This window comes from Microtus pennsylvanicus, chromosome 17 (genome assembly GCF_037038515.1).
Source record: "Microtus pennsylvanicus isolate mMicPen1 chromosome 17, mMicPen1.hap1, whole genome shotgun sequence".
NCBI classification, from domain to species: domain Eukaryota; kingdom Metazoa; phylum Chordata; class Mammalia; order Rodentia; family Cricetidae; genus Microtus; species Microtus pennsylvanicus.
In genome coordinates, this window is record NC_134595.1 from 4,631,445 (window position 1) to 4,654,194 (window position 22,750).

General features: G+C 42.9%; 2 protein-coding genes across 3 annotated transcripts in view; one reads left to right on the forward strand and one right to left on the reverse strand.

The window, feature by feature from the left end:
• Positions 1-12,657, reverse strand: part of Mdh1b (malate dehydrogenase 1B) — a 37,798-nt gene extending 25,141 nt beyond the window's left edge. The window contains exons 1-5 of one of the 2 annotated variants that reach the window (XM_075951342.1): positions 12,570-12,657; positions 7,008-7,120; positions 3,579-3,713; positions 3,267-3,409; positions 1,568-2,064 (exon numbers count right to left, since the gene is read on the reverse strand). In XM_075951342.1, the coding sequence (XP_075807457.1) occupies positions 1,568-2,064; positions 3,267-3,409; positions 3,579-3,713; positions 7,008-7,120; positions 12,570-12,591 (910 nt within the window). In that variant the 5' untranslated portion in view covers positions 12,592-12,657. The remainder of the gene's footprint in view (positions 1-1,567; positions 2,065-3,266; positions 3,410-3,578; positions 3,714-7,007; positions 7,121-12,569) is intronic. The other variant, XM_075951343.1, reaches the window with a different exon arrangement.
• A 245-nt stretch (positions 12,658-12,902) lies between these two features.
• The window catches only part of Fastkd2 (FAST kinase domains 2), a 29,221-nt gene continuing 19,373 nt past the window's right edge, over positions 12,903-22,750 (forward strand). Inside the window, exons 1-6 of the mRNA XM_075951641.1 lie at positions 12,903-12,986; positions 17,936-18,750; positions 20,557-20,660; positions 21,253-21,361; positions 21,615-21,738; positions 21,968-22,107. Coding sequence (XP_075807756.1) covers positions 18,022-18,750; positions 20,557-20,660; positions 21,253-21,361; positions 21,615-21,738; positions 21,968-22,107 — 1,206 coding nt within the window. The 5' untranslated portion in view covers positions 12,903-12,986; positions 17,936-18,021. The remainder of the gene's footprint in view (positions 12,987-17,935; positions 18,751-20,556; positions 20,661-21,252; positions 21,362-21,614; positions 21,739-21,967; positions 22,108-22,750) is intronic.

Below are 22,750 nucleotides of genomic sequence, written 5' to 3' on the forward strand. Positions count from 1 at the left end.
AGATTAAATTCTTGTCTGTTCTTTTGTAGGAAGAAGAATATTAGAATAAGCTTTAGGGTAACTGTTGAATCTGCATGCAAGAAGGCAGAAGTATTCCGAGCTTTCCTGCCAAGAGATGACTGACGGCACTCTCTGATCCTCGCTGGCATCCTGTGCTGCACTGTCTTAAACGACTGTCAGTTCACATCCACGGTCTCCCCAACTTTTGTTTCCAGCAAGCCTGTAATTCCATCCTTAGAAATGCTGTTAGTCTAGACATAAAGGACCAGCTCTAAGGATGCAGAGCTAAAATACACTAAATGTGATCCAGTCTTATTTTCATAGGATTCTGATATCTATCAATTGAAAGAGCAATAATGAAATTTAATTAGATATAATAAACCTGTAGGTTTAATCTCCTTTTAGTTTTACTATGCATCAGGCAGCTCTCATGGGCACTTTTGAAATACTGACTGTGGTGGTTTGAATGATAATGCCCTCATAGGCTCATACGTTTGACTACTTGGTCCCAGCTGGTGGAACTGTTTAGGAAGGATTAGGAGGTGTGGCCTTTTTGGAGGAGGTGTGTCCCTGGGGGTGGGCCTCAAGTTTATAGGTCAGATGTAAGCCCGCAGCTCCTGCGCCAGCAGCATGCCTGCCTGCTGCCATGCTCTCTGCCACCATGATCATGGTCTGACCCCCTGAAACTGTAACCAAGCCCCCAATTAGATGCTTTCTTTTATAAGTTGCCTTGGTCAAGGTGTCTCGTGACAACAGAAAAGTGACCCTGACGTTGTCCCTTTGGATCTTCACATTGATTCCAGGAGGGAGTTGCTGTTTTTAAACATGATGATTCTGAGGACAGAAGTGGGAAAGGAGGCAAAGCTGTTTTTACAAAGCCTTGAGAATTTGTAAACAACACACACCACTTTCCCCATTATTATTGTGGGGAAAGTGGGATATTAGGTTAAAAATATTACTTGACTAATAGATATCTTATTACAACAAATATTTGCTAGTTTTATAATGATGGGCAAAGTCACAAAGGTGGATGAGGAGAAGTGTGCACAGCCCCTGTCCTCATCCACAGGGTTGCCTCAGTTAGACACTTTCTCTTTTTATGGAGGATGCAGCAGGTTTGGTGCTTGCCTGGGTTCTCGGGCCTGCTAGGCAAGAGTTCTACAACTAACCTACAATTCTGTCGCTGCACTTGATTATATGAAAAATTCCAAAAATAAGAAGTGGGTAACTTTTAGGTCACTTTAATTATTGTATGTTGTTATTGTTAGCTTATTAGGTTATCACTCTTTACTGCTGTTAGTCTTTTATGGCCCCGGGTTTATGAATTAAACTGGATCACAATATATGTGTACAGGAAAAAGCTAGGTAGGGAGGATGGGGTTGTCAAGTGGCATCCCCCAATGAGGGAGGACCACACTGGCTCCACCCATCACTCCTAAGACACTCCTTACATCTCTCTTCTACTTCTGTGTCACAAACCCTAGGTGGTCCTGTAGGATGCAGTTTTCCTTCCCCACTTTTTGACCCATGTATCAAAACACAAACAGGACAGTAGGCGTTCACTCACTGGCTGAGGTTGTTTTCATCTTCCGGGCCACAGTTGCTTTTGCTTGGCCTTCCACCCCCAGAGCCACTGCAATGATGTTGTGCGCGATATTAGGGGCATATTGCATAAGCAAGGCTGTTTTAAGATTCACAAAGGTTTTCCCGCCCACGATGACCTTGACAGACTCGTGAGCATTTTTTTCCATCAGGTAACCGTAGAGGCGGCACAGCGGCACCCGGCTTCTCAGGCAGCTCTCCAGGGTGTACACTTCCTCGTCTGTGCTGTCATCCAGGATGACGATGACTTGGGCCCGGAGGAAGGCATCCTCCGTGTTGGTGCAGAGGGAGACGCTGCGGAGGATGGGCGATGCCAAGTCCTCAATTTCCACCACTAAGCTTTCCAGGTAGCTTTCCATCTGCTCCCGGTCAAACAGGGTCAGGCTGATCTCTCTGTGCATCCCAAACACTTCTCCACTTAGCAAGATGGGGATTATGTGGTAGCATGCAGTATTGCTCGCGCTGATTAAATGCAAAAGTTGGATGGAAAATGGTTAGGTCCTTTGCTCATTTACACGTTTTACTCTTAACAGATATTTCTGTGTGTACTCCATAGGATGAGTCACTGTTTTCCATGGAAACCCTCCCACCTGCACAGACGTGCCTAGGGATCCCAAGCGGAATGAGAACGTCTCACTCCTCACACATCCTGGCATCTGGGAATACAACAAAGTAAGAGCTGACTGGTGTATTGGATGTTTCAGATGAAAGAGCTTGCTCACGTGCAGAAAACAAAGCAAGAACAAATAATAAGCAGGCAAAAGCTCCCTTCAGACTCTTCTGCTTCTCTGTGGAAAGACAAAAGTGCCTGCTTCAGTTAGCCACCGCCTTTTCCATCTTTACCTAGGAGTGATTGCCTTTAGTTTGGGGCAGACTATCTTTCCCATAGTTTCACAAAGCTTTCCTGAAATAGCAAGGAGAAGCACTGAATGTTCACTCTACCCAAAACTAACTGTATCTGAGTCTTCTGTTTCAGTGATGATCAACTGTGGGGAGTTGGAAATTGCATCTGAGAACATCTACTTCTCTTGGTGGACTTGGGGAGGACACAGAGGTGATATCCATTTCAGTTCTTTCTTTTAGAGAGGGTCATGGATATCTATGTACAATTTCTGAATCTTTTTAGTGTTTGTAGTTTTCCATAATTTTATATATTTCCTTCAAGCAGGTGTATGTTAGGATACCACATATTGCAAGAAGGACAATGTGAGTTAGACAGAGGGGATGGAAACTCAGAGAGAAAGAATAACAAAGAGAGAGGGCAGAGATGGAAAAAGAGGAAGTGACAAGCGGGGACAACGAGAAGCACACCTGAGAAGGAGAAAAGGAAGACTTTGGGGATCAGGATTGCGTGAGTGCACGAGTAAGAACCATGGGAATCCAGCAGGTGGGGAAGAGGGAGGGGGAAATGATCAGAGGACACAAGCCAGCAAAGCTGGTTTAGATCATGTGAAGATGCGTACACACATGAATCTTAAATCACACAGGGATGGGTGCTGAAGGATAGAGAAACTCTTGTCCATGCACCAACCCAGACCTGTGAACACAATCCTACACACATGCGTCTCGAATATTTTTTGGTGTTCTTCCATTATGCAATCAATCCCATCTCACTGTCCTTTCTAAAAAATAAAAACCCAGACTCCTAAATCCTGGAGCTTCACCTGGCAATCCAGACCTGCAGGGGGGTGATGAGATCTTTCAGGGTTTTTTTCTCCACCTCTTCTTCTATATGTGCCTCCAGGTTCTCTTTAGCAATGAGCATCATCAGGTCCGTTGTCATGCTGGAAGTGACACCATAGTAAAGCTAAATATCAGAAAAGAAAAGCTCAACCTCAGAACATGGTCAGACAAAGACTAGAACAGAAAACAGGCAAGGAGAAAATGATGTAATGGCTTAGAAAGCAAGACATTTGAAATACAAAATAATGTCAAGAGAAGGATGTTTGAACAGATAAGCAATGCAGTTCCCACACCTGGGCGTGCTCCAGGAATTCATTGTATCCTCCCAAAAGCAAGCCCTTGCCTCCACGGTCCAGTAGCTCTCTCCAGATAATGGGGGAGGTGCTGTGGTTCCATTTATTCTTTTCACAAATGTCTTCTAGCCACTCCTGTGGAAGAATATTCCAATAAAAGTCATATATTAAATCTGCCTAAGAATTCAGTTCAGTATTGTTGGATTTAGACAACAAAGGATCAGCTTGCTTTTAATGCTACTATGTGTGCACAATACATTTAGATACCTTCAAATGGAAAAATATAAACCTAGAAAATGGTCGTGAGCCTGGTTGCTCATGACTTTAATTGTATCACTGGGGAAGCAGAGGCAGGTGAATTCCTGTGAGTTTCAGGTCAGTCTGGTCCATATAGGAACTTCCGAGTCAGTCAGGGCTAATGGTAAGATCTGAGAAGCAGGGAGGACAGCATTCTTATCCGTAAAATACAACTGAGTGGTCCTAAAGCCCCACCACTGGAGGCCCGTGTACTGAGGACATCTCACAAACAAACTCTATTTCTAGCTAGTTCTGAAGATGTCCATGCTCTCAGTTCATCCCAAAGCAAGAAGACAGAGATTTCCAACATGGCCTCTCTAAGCACTGTACCACTTGGCTGGTGACACACTGAACTGGGGGAAGAATGTGATCTACTCCAAGAGACTGTTCCGAGGAGAATATGCCAACGTTCTTTCAGGCCCTGGAAGAATGTGTAGGACCGAATACTCAGAGTCCTGAATCCGGAACGGAACCTAAAGGTGGGCAGGAAGATTTCTTCAGTGTCACTCACTCTTCTACAGTTTGGGAGGGCACACCCCTGTGGAGACCCCAGAATACAGTGGTAATGTGTTACTTGATTGGTAGTCAGAAGTTTGGGAGGCCACACCTCGTGGGGACCCAGAATATAGTAGTAGTATGTTACTTGACTGGAAGTCAAAAGTTTGGAGAAAATGATGTCTCAAATAATGTAGAAATAGTAAACCTGCCAGGGAGGATGTGGAAGCAGAGGTCAAAGGTGTAGGGCACGGCTGGTGAGATGACTCTGTGGGTTACAGTGATTGCCACCAAGCCCGGCCAACAATTCCATTTCTGGGACCTGCATAGTCAAAGAATAGAACTGACTCAGCAAAATTATTCTCAGCAAAATATTCTCTCACCTTCCCTTACATCTTAGCACATGCAGGCCTTGCCACAAAATAAATAAATACCTAAGTTAATTTCAAAAGGCTAGTGGGCACAGGGTATAGGAATCAACCACATTTTGGGGGGCCAGACAATGCTTAATTCACCAGAGTCACCAGAAACACACTAAAAATAAAAGGAGCCTTGTGTGGCTGCCAACTGGGATGATAAGATATGGAGGTCCAGAGCACAGGGAAGTGTTCTCTAGAGAGTATCAGCTTTGAGAGAAATACTGGCCAGCGCCAAAGGCGTGATGACGTGGACAGTCACAAGGAGTTAGGCAAGAGTTCAAGAGAAGGGCTTGTAGTCTTAAAACCCTAGGTAGTTCTGACCATGTCTAAAGGATCAGCGAGCCAGCGACAAAAACCAGTGCTAGCATTTGATGACGGCACCATCCTTTGAGGACGTCAAAACTGCCTCTGTGAGAAACAGAAGACTCTGGCTTCTCTTCACAATGTAAGGCAAACAATCTGTCTAGACTGAAATCAGCATACGCGCTGGGTAGGGAACGCCCTTTCCTGGTCATAGGGCTTTCAGCAGAAACCCTGCCAGAGACTTTAGGAAATGCTTGACCTGCCAACTCTAGGTCCTGCACATATCTGTGAACCAAGGGGATCGCTTTATAAGAGAAGGGGTACAGTGCTGAGCATCACCAAGCTTGAGAGAGGGGCAACGCAGGCCAGCAAAGCTGCAGACACCAGCTAGAAGACTGACACATGGCAAGAACGGCCCCGCTCCTCCCAGTCACAAAATGTATTATACGTCAGTGTAGACTACTTAGAATTCAGGAACCAGGGGGGCAGAATTAAGAGAGACCTTGTTCACCATCATTCCCAGGGGCCCTCTTAGAGAATTTATGCTTCCCCAATTTTCTTTAGTCTGTGTGAGTTGAAAGGTTTTAAAAGTCTGAAGAGGAGCTTTTCTGGCAGAGGACACAAGAAGAATCCCACCTTTAAGCTATGGCCGACACTGGTCACAGTGAGGTGAGAGACCAGCGGGCAAAGAAAGAAGTTGTTGCTATGGAAGGCATAACTGGGCCTGCTAATCGGGAGACTGTACAACAGCTACCACCCGGAGTAAAGCATATTTAACATCCAGGTTATAATTTGAGCATCTTTGGCAATGCTATACTCACTTTTGACCATACAAGGGGCAAAGTGTAATGGCTGTGTCTTTCAAAGGGACTGGGGCTCACATCCCCTAAGTATACAGAAGTAGGCCATCACACCTAACAAGTGGCCTAGAGCGGTAGAGGGAGACCTCTAATGGAGGGCAGGGAAGAGAGATGAGCGCCAGTTTGGCTCTGAAACCATGTGCAATGGGGAATACAGTTCCTTAACAAGCCTTCCCTTAATAAAGTCTTCCCAGGGAAAGATCTTGATCTTCATCCCAGTAGAGCTGTTACCAGATGTTGTGAACTTCCTTAATGGAGCACATGGGTTCAGAGGCACAGCGGGTGGACTGTAGCAGATAGTCACGCACAGTCCAGGTTCCTTCCCGCCTATAACCAAGGTATCTGTGGCCTCAGTCACTAGAGATACCAGAGGTCATTGTTAAGGACTGACCTCAGCTAAAGAAATTCCCCTTGACGAAGAGTAAGCTCCCTTCCTTGGGGCATTGCCCGTCAGGTGACTGGTTGGTGCTCGCTACCTGTCTTTAGCATGGGGTGCCTCTGAAGGGATCCCCAGCATGCTCTGGAGGACCTGCTGATGCCTCTGCTATAGCTGTGTCGTAGCTGCCCCCCCCCCCCCATGAGCTTATTCTGCTGCCTTCATCTTCATTTCTTCCTAGGATGTCCTAAGAGCGATTTCCAATAAGTCTTCATCTTCAAATTCCCTACCTTAAAAGTCTGTTTAGGGGGCGACGCAGCCACAGATACGGATATCTCAAATAGGTCCTCATACCAGTATGACTCCGTGTGAAGGAGAAAGAAAAGGCTAAGAGTAGTGTGTGTTAAACAGGAACTACCTGTTTTCATGGCAGGGGCGGGGTGGACTCAGCACATTTACCCCACTTATTGGGGTCTCCTTTGTGCTATTAGGTGTGAGAAAAGAACATGTTTTGAGGCTGATAAGTAGGAACTCCTTTTTACTAGTATCCAAATGTCATTAATCCATCATCATCAGAATACAGTCATCATCGGAAGCCCAAACGATGCCCTAGCAAGTATTTAATCAAAGTAGAACCCTTTCTCACATAAACACATTTAATAATTGTAAAGGTTCTTACCTCCCACACATCAGGATGCTGTGTGATTTTAAAAATCTGAAAATCAGGAAGATTCTTTTGCAAATAGTCTGCCAGGAGTTCTGCCTTGGCGTAGTACGGGCAGTTTGCTTTCCCTGGAAGAGTTCAAGCGAGCTAAGCTTTCTTTTGACACTCACACAAATTGGCATGCTGCTATCAGGACTTGACAGACACCATGGCCATAATATATTATAACAAAATTACAAAATAACCTTCTATAACACAAACCGCAAGTTTCCTTATATTAATAAAAATAAGAAATATTTCATAGATAAGGATCTTACCTAATAAAATGTTGTGGAAAAGAGAATGTTTTAAATATTTACCCTCCTCCAGTACTCTGCTATACCACATAGGAAACCGTAGCGTACTATTTAAGCATGGCATACTAATACTGACAGTGAACTCCTTAGAGCCACCCTGGGGTCCAGGAAGGCGGCTCAGCTGATAAAGGAACTGGCCTCCCAACCTGATGACACGAGCTTGATCCCAGGACACACGTGGTAGAAGGACAGAAGCAACTCTTGTAAGTTCTCCCTTAACCTCTGCAAGCTCCCCTCCCCTGACCGCACACATAAAACAGATAAAACCAACACCAGAAGGTAAAAGAGGTGGAAATACAGCCCCTATAGATGTTACACACGGTCCAGAACCGTGGGGAAGCTGAGGGGGAAGGACACATCTGGAGCTAACTTCTATTTCATGGGTGAGCTGCTCAGACAAGCGCATTAGGAAGGACAGGCAGAGCACAGGGGCGCATAACAGTGGGAGGGCGTCTGATCCAACCTGGGGTGCAGGCGCCACGGGACAGCTGCAGGCGCACATTTTGCAGTGAGGACCACATAGGAAGCTAAACCTCCCCAAGAGAGCAGGTGGATGTGAGTTTGGGAAAACAGGCTCAGTGCAGTAGCTCCTGTGGAACACCTTTCCTTAACCTCATGAACCCCTCAACATCAATCCTTCTCAACACCTCTGTATGTATAAACCTCTCTGTCTAGTTCAAACCCATTGTTAATTACTTCAAACCCACTATATGGCTCACGTTTAATTATCCTGTCCATTTCCTGGGAAGTTAGCTTGTCAAAGCCCTGCACTCTGCTTGACCTCAATTACCTGCCTTTTCTGAATCTGGATTCCTTCTGCCCAGACATCACTGGGAAGATAATGGATCTAAAGAATGGAGAAGCTTCCAAAGGAAAGGGGTCTTGTACTCTGACTCCCCCTTTTGTCTCCTGAAAAGCCTTGCTCAACAAACTATTCCCACCTCATTAGACACTTTGTTATGTTTCTCGTGTCTGCTTTCAAGAATATTTAAAATGCATCCAACTTAAACTTCACTCTCTCCTTCCAATAAGTCCATGTTTCCTCTTCCCAGGCATTGCTTTCTATGTGCCCCTTTCTGTTAAAACTTCTTTTAAAAATCCTCTGTCCTTGGCGCTTATATTTTCATTCATTTATTATTCCACTATAACCTAGCATCTCTCACAATTTCCAGGAAGGAAACTGTATTAAGTATACATTACATATTTTTGCATAATTATACTTCATATTATATACAAGATGCTAGGTAATTATTTTTTTAAAAAATATTTATTTATTTATTATGTATACAGTATTCTGTCTGCATGTATGCCTGCAGGCCAGAAGAGGGCACCAGACCTCATTACAGATGGTTGTGAGCCACCATGTGGTTGCTGGGAATTGAACTCAGGACCTTTGGAAGAGCAGGCAATGCTCTTAACCACTGAGCCATCTCTCCAGCCCACTAGGTAATTATTATATTAAGTTTATTAAATGTAAGTTAAATACAAAAAAATTCAGAACCCTGAGGTCCTTAATACAATAAGCAGTTTTTGATTCTTTCTTCTTGGCACTGGTAGTGTTTATCAGTCTTGCCTGTTTTCACTTCCTGTGGCGTACTTCCTGGAGTGCCACCACTATGGTGGTATACTCCGCAGGTTTTCCTTCTAAATCTCTGGCTAGTCTTTTCTATACTTTGCAAGTTCCTGTTTCCTCATCAATCCATTGAATGGTACCGTTCGGCAAGGCACACATTTTCATACTTTTTCTGTATATTTTGCTGGTCACGTTCCTTGTTTTCAAGTAGCAATCTATTCCTATCTCAATCACAGTGTCGTATGTAGACGCCTGCGCTTTCCCACGTTCCACATCTCTTTCCGAATGTGTCACGACTGAGGTGACAAGCACCATCTCGTTCCAGTCCTCACTGGGTTTGTTTAAACAGTTCTCAGCCCTCCACTCCTCCAGCGCCCCCTCCCCCCAACACATTTGGGATTTGCGTGGCCTTGACCATGTTCTGGATGTATTAATCAAAGTAATTAACGCAATTTAAGATAACTAAAAAAGACATCATTGAAAAATAATTGTCTTGGTGTGTCTGAAATAATTACTAAGCTCTGCCGGGAATGAGTTTTTCAGCGATACTCTGACCCTCACCTAACTTCGATGTAAATTACAGATGTAAAAGGTAGGTTTTGCCTTTAAAAATGCTGTACCCCTGAGCCTGGGCACCAGGGGACTTTTCAGAGTCACGAGCCCACTCTTACTCTAGCCATTAATAAAAGAACTAAAAACTTTTACTGGTTTAATCAGTGCAGTTGACAATAATTATCTCATGTGGGTCATTTCAATTCTAAGACCTAAATCTCCTAGAGTAGTTATGCCAACCATCTCCTTATTTAAAAATATTAAGGGTAGTTGGGTGCAGTGGTATATACCTTTAATTCCAGCACTCTGGAGGAAGACATAGAATTTGAGTCCAGCCTCAAATCAGCCAGGGCTACATAGCGAGACTCTGTCTCAAAAGAGAGAAAGTATTACAAGTACCTATTCTTCTGATAAAAGTTTTTCAGATAACCCCAATCTACCTAGCTGTCCATTGTTTAGGAGTCTAACTTTTCCTTTATTTCCTGTGTCGTTTAGTGAACTAGACATCTTGTTCTACACATTTTTGTCTCTCAGATTGCTCCCTAGTCCATTTGTTTTTCTCCATTCATATTGACCACAATGCTAAACCCGTTGCTTCCTACACTTGCTCGAATCTCCTAACTGTCCTCTTGCTGCATTCATAACACTCAGGTAAGATAAAATTTCCATTGCCTTATATCTTTTTTATTTTTTTTGTTTTGCCTTATATCTTTAAGGAAAATTTTCCACATACTTTGGTCAAAGTCTAACTATGGGACGTGCCTCAGGAGGTTCTGCGTTGTCTCCGTCTTTGGCTTAGGATACTCTTCCCTGCACCCCTTCTCCCAGTCCTACTCGACACATTTCAATTGCATGATTATCAAATCCTCTCAGTTACCACCAAATTTGACTATGATTTCCAGCCAGACCTAGGGACTGGGACCGTGGCTTCGTGGTTCTCTGGCATCTGCACCATCAAGTGCTCTCAGATATTGTGGAATATTCCTTTACACTGTGTGAAGATATGCCACTGGGGTTGGTTTGATAACAAGCTAAATGGTCAATAGCTAGGCAGGAGGTATAGCAGGTCATTCTAGACAGAGAGAGCTCTGGGAAGAAGAATGGCAGAGTCTCAAGCCAGTGGCAAAAAAAGCAAGATGGGCAAAATGGAGATGTGGTAACAAGTGCATGGAAGAAACCAGGTTAAAAATATGGGTTAATTTAAGTTATATGAGCTAGTTAGAAACAAGCCTAAATTAAGGCCAAACTTTCATAATAAACCTCCATGTTGTTTTTTGGGGGGGAGCAGGTGGGACAGAGAAAGACTTATTACACTCAGAAGAGTTAGGGGTTCAAAGTTACTACCTGAGTGTATTGGGTTTCCATACACAACCATACATTGTCTTTGTAAGCTCCGCAGACTCCAGTACTGCTCCAGGTGTCAGCCACACAGAAATTATTCTGTTTCTTCCTGCATTGTCTCTGTTTGGTAGCTAGTTGTTCAGTCATCTGCTTAACCACCTCTCCCCCTGGAAGCCCTGACTAGGAAGGTCCCCTGCCCCCTCTCCCCTGGAATCCCTAACTAGGAAGGTCCCCTGCCCCCCTCCCCCTAGAAGCCCTGACTAGGGAGGTTCCCTGCCCCCTCTCCCCCTGGAAGCCCTGACTAGGAAGGTTCCCTGCCCCCTCTCCCCCTGGAATCCCTAACTAGGAAGGTCCTCTGCCTCCTCTCCCCTGGAAGCTCTGACTAAGAAGATCCTCTGCCCTCTCTCCCTCTGAAAAGCTGCTCTGTTACTGTTATATACAAAACGCCATGAAACTTTTCTACTGTATTCCCACAACCCAGTCTTCTAGTGCTAAAAATATTTATCTGAAGCAGTAGTGAAGCGAAAGAGTACTTCCAAGGAGATGGTAAAGATCAATTGTGTCCAGTGTAACAGAGACGTCCACGTGGAACAGGGCTCCAGACCTTAGCACAACTGACTCCATGATGGAAGCACCATTGAGGCTGTAATACTCAGCATGTAGACAGCACCACCTCCCAAAACTAAAACAAAGGCCCACTCCATCCAAGTCTTATAGTTCTGGGGACATCTCTAAGTGTGTTAACCTTACCTTTGGCTTCTGTAGTTCTGTTTCTGGGTAACTGTTCTTGTTAACTGAAGTATGTCAACCCAGAACATGGTTTTGTGCCTAAAAGCTGACCCTGAGAAAGACTCAGGGCTACACTGGGATCTAGAACACCTAGTGTAGTTGCCAGCTGGCTAATAAAGACTTTCTGTTGGCTTAAACCCAAGTCCGAGCAGTCTTCTCTGGTGTATACCCCAAAATAAACTAAGACAAAAACTGAACAGTTTATCTAAGATTGGTGATTTCAGGGGAAAAAAAACAGTTTGCATATAAGGCAAATTAGAAGCCAGATTGAGTGGAATGAAGGGCTAGAGATAGAACAGCCGGGAGCTCTTTTAAACAACTCGGGGAGAAGGGAGGAGGCAGACACACAGTAAGCATCCTGTTGCATTAGGTGTTGTTGTTGCTTCTGACTGCGGAGATGAGTTTTTTAAAAATGCAAATCCATTGACTCTATTTTACTTAAATTCTTTCAATGACACTTCTTTGTGTTCAAGATTTAGTTCAAATATTTTTCTCCCTAGGTGTTTGTAAGATACAAGAGTCTTGTTTCTATCTTGTAAATCTAACCCCATGTCCTGTCATACTCCCGCATCCAGTTCCTCCATTCGACTGCAGCTCTTTTAGCCCTAATCTGGGATAGTGCCGTTAACAGTTTCTCTGCTTAGTTCCCTGTGTCCATCCCTTCTCCATTCCACACCCCCACATTAAGAGAATATTCGCCCAGAGGCCTGTGCACCTCTCCCTCATTGCATTAATCACGGCAAATCAAAGTTATTCTCTATATGTTTGCACCGCCGTGGGAATTAAAACTTGCCAAGGCCAAACAAAGATGAACATTTTTCCCCCACAGTGTCCCCAGTGCTCGCTAGAGTTTGGCACGCCGCCACTGCCTAACAGCCCGAGGTAATCCATCAGAGCATGGGCTGCGGAATAGAAGGCAGTTAACAAGGCTGACCAGCGACTATGGGAAACTGAAGAAGAACTCACCCGCGATCACGAATTTGGCCATGATCTCTGGCGAGACCTAGAGTCTGGGACCACGGCGTCTCGGTTGCCTGGCAACCGCGCCTCCGCTTTAAAAATGGCGCAGGCGCTCTCAGAAGCTGCCGCTCTGCCAGTGGCAAGTTCAAAGTTACTTCTTGAACGTGTTAAGTTTATAGAAACAACCATACATGCTCTTTATAAGCGCCGTGGCCTCTTACGGAGACTCTTGCGTGGTCTAGGGTCTATCTTTTCATCCGAGAAACCATTCTTCTGGCAGCCCCCCCACAACACGTGACTATCTAAGGCCGCCGCGAACTTAGGCTTTTTGACCTATACAAGCATCCGTAGACCGTCCGGACGCGGCTTTGAGAGGGACTGTCATGGCTGCGCCCGTGTGCAGCCACGGGGTACCGTTCTATGGTGAGTGAGTAGTGAGCATAAGCAAGATCGTGGGCGGTGTCGTGGTAGTCTTTTTATTGGGTAGAGAAAAGTTTGAGAAGTGTCTTCGATCTTAAGTTTAGGGTGGTGTGTTGATGCTGGGTGGCCCAGTTGAGGAAGGACGCTGACTCCGGTTTCGGGATCTTGATGAGGCTTACTGATTTAAGCACGGAGAACTTCGTTTATATTTTGTTTTCTTGTTTTGTTTTGTTTGTTTGTTTGTTTTCGAGTCAGGGTTTCTCTGTGTAGAAACCCCGCTGTCCTGGAACTCCCTCTGTAAACCAGGCCGGCCTCCAATGCACAGGGAGCCTGCCTCTGCCTCCCGAGTGCTGGAATTAAAGGGGGAGCCATCTGCGCTCGGCCGTTTTCATTTCCGTTCTGTCCAAGTACATTTTCTTTCTTTTTAAATTAATTTTTAAAAAATGATCTTTTCTCATTTTACATACCTATCCCAGTTCCCACTCCCTCCCCTCCTTTCACTCCCCTGTAAGTTTAGGCTGAGCAAAATGTCCCTCCAAAAGGAATGGGCTCCAAAAAGTTATTTCAAGCACTAGGGATAAATCCTGGACCCACTTCCAGTAGCCACACATCTGTCACCCACATTCAGAAGGCCTAGTTCGGTCCTATGCAGGTTCCTCTTGCTGTCAGCCACTAGCTCAGATCAGTTGTTTCTATGGGTTTCCCCCATCACGGTCTTGACCCCTTTGCTCATATTATTGTTCTTCCCTTTCTTGGACTGGTCTCTGGAAGCTCGACCCAGAACTTAGCTGTGGATCTCTGCATCTGTTTCTATCAGTTGCCTGCTGAAGGTTCTGTGATGACAATTAAGGTAGTCGTCAATCTGATTGCAGGGCAAGGCCAGTTCAGGCATCTTCTCCACTATTGCTTAGGGTCTTACCTGGTGTCATCCTTGTGTATTCCTGGGGGAATTTCCCTAGTGCCAGGTTTCTTGCTAGCCCCATAATGGCTCCCACAATCAAGATATCTCTTTCCTTGCTCTCCCCTATCTCGATCATTCTATTCCCTCATGTTCTTCTCCCTCCCCTCCTACCCCTTTTCTCCCCTACCCAAGCTTCCAATTTTCTCAGGAGTTCTTGTCTATTTCCCCTTCCCCCAGGGATCCATGTATGTTTCTCTTAGGGTTCTCCTTGTTCCCCAGCTTCTGTGGGGTCATGGACTATATATAGGCTGGTTATCCTTTCTTTGCATCTAATATCCACTTACGAGTGAGTACAAACCGTGCTTGTCTTTCTGGGTCTCGGTTACCTCACTCAGGATGGTGTTTTTTTATCTAGTTTCATCCATTTGCATGCAAGTTTCAAGACACCATTTTTTTTTACTCCACTGTGTGAATGTATCACATTTTCTTTATCCATCTTTCAGTTGAGGGGCATCTAAGTTGTTTCCAGATTCTGGCTACTATGAATAATGCTTCTATGAACATAGTTGAGCACATGTCCTTGTGGTATGGGTCTGCATCCTTTGGGTATATATCCAATAGTTGTATTGCTGGATCTTGATATAGATTGATTTCCAATTTTCTGAAAAATTGATATATTGATTTCCAAAGTGACTGTACAAGTTTGCACTCCCAACAGCAATGGAAGAGTGTCCCCTTACCCCACTTCCTCTCCAGCATAAGCAATCATTGGTAATTTTGATCTTAGCCATTCTGACTGGGGTAAGATGGTATCTCTGAGGATTCTGAGCAATTCCTTAAGTGTCTTTCAGTCATTTGAGACCTGTTGAGAATTCTCTGTTTAGATCTGTTACCCCATTTTTAAAAATTGGATTATTTGGTGTTTTAACTTCTAGTTTCTTAAGTTCTTTATATATTTTGGGGAACAGTCCTCTGTTCGATGTGGGGTTGGTGAAGATCTTTTCCTATTCTGTAGGCTGTTGTTTTGTCTTATTGACTGTGTCCTTTGCCTGTCAGAAGTTACAGTCCATGACTCCAGAGAAACTGGGGAACAAGGAGAATCTTAAGTCAGACATACATGGATCCATGGGGAAAGGGGAAATAGATAAGATTTCCTGAGAAAATAGGGACCATGTTGGGGGGGGCAAGGAGAGGGAGGAACAGAACATGAGGGAATAGGATGGTCTAGATGGGGGAAGGACAGAAAAGGACAGCAAGGAAAGAGATATATTGATTGTGTGAGCCATTCTCAGTGCCAGGAGGTCCCATTTATTAATTGTTGCTCTCAATGTCTCTGCTACTGGTATTATATTTAGGAAGTAGTCTCCTGTGCCCATGCATTCAAAAGTACATCCCACTTTCTTTTCTGTGACATTCATTGTGGTTGAATTTATGTTGAGGTCTTTGATCCATTTGGACTTGAGTTTTGTGCATGGGGATAGATATGGATCTATTTACATTCTTCTACATGTTGGCATCTAGTTATGGCAGCACCATTTGTTGAAGATGCTTTCTTTTTTTTTCCATTGCATGATTTTAGCTTCTTTGCAAAAAATCAGGTGTTCATAGGTGTGTGGATTAATATCAGTGTCTTTGATTTGATTACATTGGTTTACCTGTCTTTTTATGCCAATACCGTTTTTAATTACTATAGCTCTGTAGTAGAGTTTGAAGTCAGGGACTGTGATGCTTCCAGAAGTTCCTTTCTTGTACAGGATTGTTATTGACTATCCTGAGTTTTTTGTTTTTCCATACGAAGTTGAGTATTGTTCTTTTGAGGTCTGTGAAGAATTGTGTTGGGATTTTGATGGGGATTGCATTGAATCTATAGATTGCAGTTTGGATGCTCACCTTAGGAGACCTGGATAGAGGTGGGCGGTCCCTGGGCTTCCCACAGGTCAGGGAACCCTTATTGCTCTTAGAGCAGATGAGGGAGGGTGACTTGATTGGGGGAGGGGGAGGGAAATGGGAGGCGGTTGCGGGGAGGAGGCAGAAATCCTTAATAAATAAATAAATTAAAAAAAAAACAAAAAAAAATAGATTGCTTTTGGTAAGATTGCCATTTTTATTATATTGATCCTACCTATACAAGAGCATGGGAGATCTTTCCATTTTCTGGTATATTCATCGATTTCATTCTTCAAAGACTTAAAGTTCTTTTTGTAGAGGTCTTTTACTTCTTTGCTTAGTGTTACCCCAAGATACTTTATGTTATTTGTGGCTATTGTAAAGTGCGATGTTTCTTTGATTTCTTACTCAGCCCTTTTATCATTTGTATATAGGAGGGCTACTGCTTTTTTTTTTTTTTGAGTTGATCTTGTATTCTACCGCATTGCTAAAGGTGTTTATCAGCTATAGGAGTTCCCTGGTAGAATTTTTGGGATCACTTATACATACTATTATATTATCTGCAAATAGCGAAAGTTTGACTTCTGGTAGAAATCTGCCCATCTGGCTCTGGGATTTTTTTTTTTTTTGGTTGGAGACTTTTGATGACTTCTATTTTCTTAGGGGTTATAGGGTCTATTTAAATTGTTTGTCTGGTCTTGATTTAATTTGTCCATTTCTTTTAGATTCTCCAATTTTGTGGACTATAGGTTTTTGAAGTAAGACCTAATCATTCTTTGAGTTTCCTCAGTGTCTGTTGTTATGTCTCCCCCTTTCATTTCTGATTTTGTTAATTTGGATATTCTTTCTCTGCCTTTTGGTTAGTTTGGGTTAGGATTTGTCTATCTTGTTGATTTTCTTGAAGAACCAGTTCTTTGTTTCATTGATTTTTTTTTGTACTGTTCTCTTTGTTTCTATTTTATTGATTTCAGCCATCAATTTGATTATTTCCTGTCTTCTACTCCTCCTGGGTGAGTCTGCTTCTTTTTGTTCTAGAGCTTTCAGGTGTTCTGTTGAGTCACTAGTGTGAGATTTCTCCACTTTCTTTATGTAGGTACTTAGTGCTATGAACTTTCCTCTTAGCACTGATTTCATAGTGTTCCATAAGTTTTTTGGGGTATGTGTGCCCTCATTTTTGTTAAATTCTATGAAGTCTTTAATTTCTTTATTTCTTCCTTGACCCAGGGGTGATTCAGTTGAGCATTGTTCAATATCCATGAATTCATAGACTTTCTGTAATTAGTATTGTTGTTGAATTCTATCTTTAAGCCATGGTGATCTGATAAGATACAGGGGGTTACTCCGTTTTTTGTATCGGTTGAGGTTTTTGTATCTTTGTTACCGTGTATGGACCAATTTTAGAGAAGTTTCCATGAGGTGCTGCTGAGAAGAAGGTATATTCTTCTGTGTTTGGGTGAAGTGTTCTATAGATGTCTGTTAAGTTCATCTGAGTAATGACATCTGTTAATTCTCTTATTTCTCTACAGACCTGTCCAGTGGTGAGAGTGGGGTGTGGAAGTCTCCTGCTATTAGTGTGTGAGGTTTGATGTGCGATTTAAGCTTTAGGAATGTTTCTTTTATATATGTGGCTGCTCTTGTATTTAGGGTATAGATGTTCAGAATTGAGACATCATCTTGATGGATTTTTCCTGTGATGAGTCTAGCGAGCTGGGCTCTCCACACTTGAACACAGACTCTTACCTCTCCAGGAGCAGTCAGGACTAAGGCTCCGGTGGTCAGACCTAAGTATGTTTTCTTAATGTTTTGGTTTTGGCAATTGCTAGATCATTCTGTTGAAAGTGTCCATCAATGATACTATTTTCAGTGGAGGCCTCCAAAGTAGCATTAACAAAATTACTCTTAGCAGAAGAAGACTTATTGAACACCTACATGGGAAATAATAATAAATAATAATAATAATAAGCTATTTTATACCACTGCTAAAATTACTGACCTGGGTACTTTACAATGATGTGCACTTTGGAATATAAGTAAGAGAGACATACTGGAGATATAGTTTTGCCTTTTTAATATGAAGTTCTAGTGGCTCATAGATATCCATGCAGGCTCCTGTTAGATGCAAAAATTTTAACTGTTATTTCTTTTATTTGCCTATCCCCTGCAGGATAGTCTACAGCATATGCTCTATTTAGAAAGAAGTCAAATTTTGTTGCATTGTGAGTATTTGGAAGTGTGCCCGTGGAGAGCAAAATGAGTAACAAAGCACATTCCTTGCTCTGGAACATCGGACAGTTGCGTGCTGTGCTTCCAAGAAGCAGAGTTTTGAGGATATATCCTCTGGGATTTTGCAGACCAGAAGTTGTTTATTCAAAATGGAACCCAAGAAAGCGCCTGTTAAATGGTTTTGAGGATGGACTGCGGCCATCTGTTAGATACCTCTTTCAGGGTATTTTGAAATCAGTAGATGATTGTACTCAAACTAAAGGCGTAAAACACGCAGGTGTCTTTAAATTTGGCAGAGTGCTTTGTCCTAGAAGACTGTCCTCTGACTCAGAACATTCTCTTGTCTCTGATGGGGCATCTGATCATGATTTAATGAAAATAAACTTCCATCATAGCTCCAGTGAAGACGTGCTCACCAAGAAGATGAGACCAACCCCCATGAGTCATAAAAAGCTGGCCCAGGAGTGTAACTCCTTGAGTGATGTGCTCGACACATTCTCAAGAGCGCCCACATTTCCTAGTAGTAGCTATTTCTTAGCAATGTGGACAATTGTCAGAAGGGTGTCTGGAGACAAGAGGCGCTTTGAGATACAGCTGATGTTCAGTCACCCCGCCTTTCATCAGCTGTGCACGCAAATGATGAGAGAAGCCAAGATCATGCACTATGACCACCTTCTCTTCAGTCTGAATGCTATCATGAAGCTGGGCGTCCCCCAGAATGCTCTTATGGTTCAGACGTTGCTGAGGACAATTCAGGTAAGTCAAATGGAGACTTACATGTGGCTTTACTGTGTTTAACATATTTTGAACGAGTCGGGGGAAGAAGATGTGTATAGCTTCCTTAAAGGAGACTATCAGGGGCTGGAGAGGTGGCTCAACCTTTAAAGGCTAGGCTCACAACCAAAAATATAAGAAGAGACTATCAGTGGAATATATGTTTTTAATGTGCATTTCTGTATTGTATAGTATATGTCTAGGAGACCTTAAGTTAGATGATTTTTTGCTTTGAAAGTTTATGGAAGCCTGCTCCACTTACCTTCTCTAGGGCTAAGTAGGAACAGAGAAGCTAAAATGAAGAGAAAGGCAAGCCATACAAAGAAAGGTTGGTAGTTGAAGGAAAGAGGGGTAGGGAAGGAGGTGAGCTAGCAGTTTCCTCACATAGTGTCCTAATCCTCTCACCAGCTCTGAAGACAAGGAAACAGATTTAATGATACCAAACTGCTTGCTTAGCAGCTCGTGTATTCCTTGATTCACACAGCGAATGCATATTGGGTGTCAGTCATGAACAAGGTGCCACAGTTTTATGCCCACTGGAGCTTGTATTTGCCGGTAGACTTAGGAGTTCATTGGAGAATTTCAGGCAAGGGATTGGTCTGCTCAAGTTTGTACATTATGTCATTTATATGGCACCAGACGTGAAGAAGGAATCATTTACTTTTAAAGAATGGCTATGTCAGACGTCTAAACTCAATAATTAAGGAAATATCCTAAATTGCATTACTTGCCTGGAGATAATGTATCACATACTCTTGTTTCACTGGGATTCATGAGTTGAGTTTATAGGTAGATGAGTTTTTAATTTTTTATGTAAACTTCATATGTTCTCAAGCAAGAACTATTAAGTTTTATATTTTGCTTGTTAAGCTTTGTATTTGTTCTTGTCCAGCCACTTACAATGATTGGTGTGACTCAGTTCCCACTACAGTGATGCAGCTATGTAGTAGACCTTGCACAGGCATTCCCAACCAGGAACATATCAGCATCCTCACCAGGAACATAGTCAGCAAATCGGCATGTGACTGTTCCTCCATAATATGTGGGTGTCATAAAGACGCTTAGCCAGAGGTGAGAGGGCAGTGTGCCGTCAGTGCATCTGAGCCAAGTAGTCTGACTGTTCATAGCAGTCAGCACTGTTCTCTGCCCATATCTCCCCTGGCATTTCTGGACTAAACTAGCACCTGACTGAGACCCAGAGAGTGGTGGTCAAATGCAGTGGGTCACGTCAGTAAGGAGATTCACAGGCACTTGTAGCATGGTGCTCAGGGAAGGAAGGTTATGTGGAAGTTGTAAGGACAGCCCTCTAAGGCTCATTGAGGGGAGCAATTGGCCTATGTACTTTAGTAGATCTTCTGTTATTCTATAGTATTCTACTGTGTTACTATATCATAACTTGTGTTATTCTTACTTTTAGGGGAGCAATTGGCCTATCTACTTTAGGAGATCTTCTGTTATTCTACTCTGATGTCCCCATAGTGGTTTGGGGTCCCATGAAGGGGTAAAAATGGTGTTTAATGCAGTTATTTCACAAGCAAAGGAATAAAATCAATATCAAATAGATTTCCATTGAGGCATAGGAAAGTGTTGATGTTTAAAAGGTTACGTGTCAATTATCTGGAAAGCCACTGAATTGTCATAGTTTACTTCCTGGGTATATGTGTATGATGGACTCCGTGACTTGCTGGTCTGGTACTTAGTCCTGTGAAAGTGTGGGTCCAGAGGTTTTGCTTGGGAAAGCTAGTGCACATCTCATGGCCTTTGCTGTTTGCAATTGTGTTTTACCAGGAGCGCATCAATGAGTGTGATGAGAGATGTCTTTCAATTTTGTCAACTGCTTTAAAGACTTTGGAGCCATGCATGAATGTGAATGCGCTTCGAGCAGGGTTGCGGTAAGAACCTCCTAGGTTTCTTCATGTGGTTTTCTCTGTGGCCCTGATATGGGCAATTTAGAAGCCCAACGAAAATTGATTCCTTTTTTGGGAGACACTAATAAAGGAGGCATTGGTGATTGTTAATATTTTATTAAGCTTAAAATTCCAACTCTGAATGATAAAAACCTGAAGATAGTAATTTTTAAAGGATCTCTTTCTAAAAATTTGTAGGTAATATTGAAATTAGTTTTTCTTAGACTCTAGTACTGATGTAAAGTCGGGGAGAACTGACATGTATACTAAATTCAGAATGGTTACTAGGACACTGTATGGATCACACTGTATCTTATGAAGATATAAAATTGATCCAAGTGATCTGATGTCACAGACTAGGGAAGGTTATGAGGATACCTTTAATCTGATGTGACTTGTTCATTAATAAAGGCAGTACAGTAATGTAAGAGGAAGTACCTTAGAATGATTTAGGTTCTTCTCTAACCGCTTATACCCTCTTGGGCAGGTAGACCACGTCTGTAGATTTCTTATTCCTGGTCTATTCCAAGTAGGGGCTGGATTCTAGGATCATCCTATTTCTTGTGTCTAATGACAGAATCCTAGTTGATCAGCAAGTTTGGAAGATAGAACACATCTTCACATTACAAACAGTGATGAAATATATCGGGAAAGACACGCCATTTGCTCTTAAGAAGAAACTGGAGGTAAACACCTGGCTTTTCTCAAGTGGATAGAAGAAACTGTCCTTTGACCTGTTACTCCCTAAAGTCGGTTTTGAAGGAGGATGTGGCTGTACTTTTACTGAAATGACTTAAGACATCTATCTGTCTGTGCAAACATATCTGTGTATATATATTTACTTCTGTATTTGTGTACACCTTTCTTAAGCCTCATGCTTGTTTCTTCAGCATTAAATTTTCCACAGATGATAATTAAATGCAAGTTTGTTTTCTGTAGATGAAAGCCTTGAAGGAGTTGGACAGATTTTCTGTCTTGAATAGCCAACATATGTTTGAAGTACTGGCTGCGATGGATCACCGCTCTGTTGTCCTTCTGAATGAATGCAGTAAGGTGGTCATAGGTAAGGAGGCTTTTCCATATTATCTGCCGTATCTGACCGTTCACTTGTTTTGAAATCTTGGCTCTTATGATGCAGAACTGATGACTGGTTACATATAAATTTTATTTTTGGCCGTTGTTTTGTTTTCCTTCAAAATAGTGTTGTTTTTTTCCCAAAGAAGGTATGAATATCTTGAATCTTATGCTCAAAGCCATCTGGTAATGCTTGCGTATTTAACTCATTCTTAAAGATAATATCCACGGGTGTCCTTTTAAAGTCTTGATTGGCATACTGCAGTCCTGTAGAGACCTGCGATACCAAAATGAAGATCTCTTCAAGGGCATAGCTGACTATGTGGCTACAACTTTTGAAATCTGGAAGCTGAAACAGGTGAGTTTCTGTTGGGGACATACCAGGGAAACTTTCAGGAAGCTTGTTCATTCCCTTGTTTGGAATCTGGAAGCTGAAACAGGTGAGTTTCTGTTGGGGACATACCAGGGAAACTTTCAGGAAGCTTGCTCATTCCCTTGTTTGGAATCTGGAAGCTGAAACAGGTGAGTTTCTGTTGGGGACATACCAGGGAAACTTTCAGGAAGCTTGTTCATTCCCTTGTTTGGAATCTGGAAGCTGAAACAGGTGAGTTTCTGTTGGGGACATACCAGGGAAACTTTCAGGAAGCTTGTTCATTCCCTTGTTTGGAATCTGGAAGCTGAAACAGGTGAGTTTCTGTTGGGGACATACCAGGGAAACTTTCAGGAAGCTTGTTCATTCCCTTGTTTGGAATCTGGAAGCTGAAACAGGTGAGTTTCTGTTGGGGATATACCAGGGAAACTTTCAGGAAGCTTGCTCATTCCCTTGTTTGGAATCTGGAAGCTGAAACAGGTGAGTTTCTGTTGGGGATATACCAGGGAAACTTTCAGGAAGCTTGTTCATTCCCTTGTTTGGAATCTGGAAGCTGAAACAGGTGAGTTTCTGTTGGGGATATACCAGGGAAACTTTCAGGAAGCTTGCTCATTCCCTTGTTTGGAATCTG